At 67.9% G+C, this 221-nt stretch overlaps 2 protein-coding genes across 2 annotated transcripts in view; one reads left to right on the top strand and one right to left on the bottom strand.

The window, feature by feature from the left end:
- The window catches only part of SOCS3 (suppressor of cytokine signaling 3), a 725-nt gene extending 559 nt beyond the window's left edge, over window positions 1–166 (bottom strand). Inside the window, exon 1 of the mRNA XM_010008676.1 lies at window positions 14–166. Within this exon, the coding sequence (XP_010006978.1) occupies window positions 14–166 (153 nt within the window). The remainder of the gene's footprint in view (window positions 1–13) is intronic.
- Window positions 165–221, top strand: part of PGS1 (phosphatidylglycerophosphate synthase 1) — a 19,769-nt gene continuing 19,712 nt past the window's right edge. The window contains exon 1 of the mRNA XM_010008675.1: window positions 165–196. Coding sequence (XP_010006977.1) covers window positions 165–196 — 32 coding nt within the window. The remainder of the gene's footprint in view (window positions 197–221) is intronic.

Genomic DNA, 221 nt, shown 5'->3' with positions numbered 1-221 from the left:
CCCCGCCCCCGGCCCTCGACCACGAGTAAAAGCCGCTCTCCGGCAGCTTGCGCACTGTGTTCACCACCAGCTGGTACTCGCTCTTGGAGCTGAACGTCTTGAGGCGTAGGCTTGTGTCGAGGGGGCGGCTCATCCCGGCGGCGGGGAACTTGCTGTGGGTGACCATGGCGCAGGGAGCCAGCTTTGCACGCTCGGGGTGCTGCTGCCGGCAGCAGCGGCTG

Source organism: Chaetura pelagica, unplaced genomic scaffold (genome assembly GCF_000747805.2).
Source record: "Chaetura pelagica isolate M959 unplaced genomic scaffold, ChaPel_1.0 scaffold962, whole genome shotgun sequence".
Lineage (NCBI taxonomy): Eukaryota > Metazoa > Chordata > Aves > Apodiformes > Apodidae > Chaetura > Chaetura pelagica.
This window is presented reverse-complemented; position numbering and strand designations above follow the sequence as displayed.